Source organism: Arvicola amphibius, chromosome 6 (assembly GCF_903992535.2).
Source record: "Arvicola amphibius chromosome 6, mArvAmp1.2, whole genome shotgun sequence".
NCBI lineage: Eukaryota > Metazoa > Chordata > Mammalia > Rodentia > Cricetidae > Arvicola > Arvicola amphibius.
The window spans coordinates 18,543,672-18,546,750 of NC_052052.2; the positions used below are offsets into that span (position 1 = coordinate 18,543,672).

The 3,079-nt window shown below is 54.3% G+C and overlaps 1 protein-coding gene across 1 annotated transcript; it reads left to right on the plus strand.

Moving 5' to 3' along the window:
* The first annotated feature begins 467 nt into the window (after positions 1-467).
* On the plus strand, positions 468-1,918 carry LOC119817189 (CAMPATH-1 antigen-like). The gene is made up of 2 exons (XM_038334379.1): positions 468-518; positions 1,624-1,918. Exons 1-2 carry the CDS (start codon positions 468-470, stop codon positions 1,855-1,857), a joined length of 285 nt encoding a protein of 94 aa, XP_038190307.1. The 3' UTR covers positions 1,858-1,918.
* The last annotated feature ends 1,161 nt before the right edge of the window (positions 1,919-3,079 follow it).

Consider the following 3,079-nt stretch of genomic DNA (forward strand, 5'->3'; position numbering starts at 1 on the left):
AAAGGAAATAAGGATTAACACTGCATTTGATCCTCCAGCAGCGCTATTATTATTATTATTTGTTGTTGTTGTTGTTGTTGTTGTTGTCAAAAGACTCAGTGATTCAGCCTCAGGCCGAGGTCCAAGCTGTCAAATGATGAAAGCAATATCCCCTGACCAGAACACATGGTTCCAAGCCCAGGGAACACCCTGTAGTTGGGCCTCTTGTTGCCCCTCATCTCCTGCCTGTGCTTTTGAGAACTCAGAATTCATGTACCAGATCTTGGAACCTTGAGGCTAATTTCCTCCACCCCCGGGTTTGAAAGAAGGTAGCTCCCTTCCCCGCCCCCAAGCCCTCCTTCTTCCCTCCCCTTACTCCTCCCTATTTCCTCCACCTCCTAGTTCAAAAGCAGCCAAACTCAAAGAGGCCTGCAGCTAGTCCTGAGCTCCACTCTCACAGCTGCTACCAGAGCCCGGGAAGGTCCAGGATGAACGGCCTCCTCTTTCTCGCTACCATCAGTCTGCTGGTTGCGGTTCAGGTAAGGACAGTCCTGAGGGCCCTTGCCTCCATCACCAGATCCCCACTGATGGGCTGGGCTGGGGTCAGGGAGGGGATGTAAGTTCCTGGGGGAGCCAGTCGTCTACCACAGTGACTGAGACAGACGGTTACCAACAGGAAACCTGGGATACAGGTGGCTGTGTGCCTGGGCTTCCATTCCTCTTAGTGGCCGTCCGTCTGCCCTCGGGGAAGGCCATGGTGCCATGTGAGGAAACCTCACAGCTGTCAGGTACATGGAGGTACTCAGAGGGTTTTGTGCAATTCTGGATCATGAGGTATGGAGAGGATACTCTGCTGAGGAGAGCCGCCAGGCAACAGTCCTTTTGGTGGGGTGAGGAGATGTCTAACAGACCTGCCATAGGCGGCAGGGGGTTGTCCTCCGCCCCTGCTATAGGGAAGCCTGGGTATGTGGGAATGCAGAGGCAGAAGTCTCCCAATCAGTCTCTAAATCAACTCTGGGAGGCGAGGCAGCCTTTGTGGCACCCATGTGCCTGGAGGGACCTGATTAATACAGGAATGGAGCCATCAAGTTCTTGATCAAGAACATCTTGACCAAGCATCACGGGCAGTTTCACTGTCACCAAAGCTAGTTTGATTCCCATCAAGAGCGGCTTCAGTGGCCGCTCAATCAAGCATCCAGGACAACCTGTCACATCTGCTTATCTCCACCCCACACTCTGCCAGGAACCTTTTCATTCAGCCCTGTCTAATGTCATACTCCCAGCCATGGTGGACTCTTCCTGACAAGAGACAAAATTCCAAAGTGGGGTACCACAGACCCAGAAGTGCCCCCGTGTTTCTGGGAGGGGAAACCATTCCTCAGGCTCAGAAGGGCAACGAGGGGCTTCTGCTTCCCTCTGTGCTGGAAGATCTGGTGGCCTGAAAAGTGAGAGGAAATGTCTGTGCGGTGGGAGAATGACAGGGACAGAGATGGCTTTATCACCGCCTGGGACAGGACAAGAAGCCAAACATCCCACAGGGCCTATGGCAGAAGATGCAGAGGCCTAGCGTTGGGGAAGGGCACAAAGGGGATGGGTTCCTAACATGAGATTCAAATCCTCCTGAGCATGGCAATTCTCTTGCAGATACAAATGGGTGTCTTGGAAGATAATAATACCGACGTGGCCACCCCTGCTCGTCCTGGTCCTGGTCCTGGTCCTGCTCCTGTGACTACCAAGGAGGGATCCCAAAAAACTTCTGTGGCCAAAAAAACCCCTGCAAAACCCCCAAAGGGTGGGGCCTCCTCACTCATCGATGTGGGTCCCTGCAGTTTCTTCTTCTTCGCCAACACCTTAATGTGCCTCCTCTACCTCGGCTGAGGTGATGATGTTGCTTCTATAGCCCTGTGCTCCTCAAACTGCTGCCACCATCAGTAGCAAGAGACACCCCAACCCAGTCTTTGGAAAGTGTTAACACCAGAGAGCCCAAGAAGTGAAAATTGACAGCCAATGGCCAAAATGGGGAGGTGCTGGTGGAAGGGGGCAAGTGACATCCAGCCGGGGCTCAATAAAGTTCTACTTATGCTTAGCTGGGGCCTCCCATGTGGTCACTGGTTATTACTGACCCCAGGAAGCACGTGTGTGGCAACATTAACTTTCTGTGGCCATGTACAGGGAAGGGGGCAGCAAGGACTCCCCCCAGGTTCCCTAGCCTAGAGTCACCTTGCAGAGACAAGGACAGGAAACTGTCACCCTCACTGCCACCGCTAGTTGTATTGGCTTCACTTGGGCCTGGTACTTGGGAATGACAGACCCAGTTCTATCCCCCGCCCCACACAACACCTCTCAGGCCGTCTCCCACCCCCATGACCCAGGTGTCTTCATAATGACAGATGTGGGGACATCACAGACCACTTGGCTCCATTTCTCTCAATCCCCCCAGCCGGAGTGCTGTAGACCCAGAAGCACCCTCGTGTCTGGGAGGGCTCACGGAAGGGCGTCTCATGAGTCATCTATCACGGGGCTAGCGGACGAGGAGGCAGGTGTTGCCACGCACACCCACAGCCAGGGAAGGCAGGAAGGACAATCAGGCTCCTCCAACTGCTCCTCTTGGGCTTGGGGCTGCAAAGTGACAGGGAGCCCAGACCGGTCCCCAAGACCCTTGCCTCTGTGTCTTCGCAGGAACCTAAGCCCAGAGGACTCAAAAGTGATTACAGCTCTGGGCCTCTGACAGCCTGACCTGTCCCCTAGCTAGGGACCCAGCCCCCTCTCACAGCCTGACCTGTCCCCTAGCTAGGGACCCAGCCCCCTCTCACAGCCTGACCTGTCCCCTAACTAGGGACCCAGCCCCTTCTGGTTTTTTGGACCAAAGTCAAGCCTTCAGGCTTTGAGACTAGAGTTGGAAGAAGCAGGGAGGAGCCCAGGACAAGGCTTCTTGGGTGAAGACCCCCTCATCTCTCTTGCCATGCCCACTGTGGGCTCACACCCTGAACCTTGAAGTTCTCACCCATGGACATATCTGTATTCCTAGAATACTTTCCTCTGCTTCCTCTATTTGGCCTGGCTAACTCCTTCCCTCCCCATGTGTGTGTCAACTAAGGGT

Bases quoted from the DNA above. Each gene is read 5' to 3' on its own strand.
- LOC119817189 (XM_038334379.1), top strand. From the start codon at position 468: ATGAACGGCCTCCTCTTTCTCGCTACCATCAGTCTGCTGGTTGCGGTT. The intron at 519-1,623 runs GTAAGGACAGTC...ATTCTCTTGCAG, and splicing joins GTCTGCTGGTTGCGGTTCAG to ATACAAATGGGTGTCTTGGA.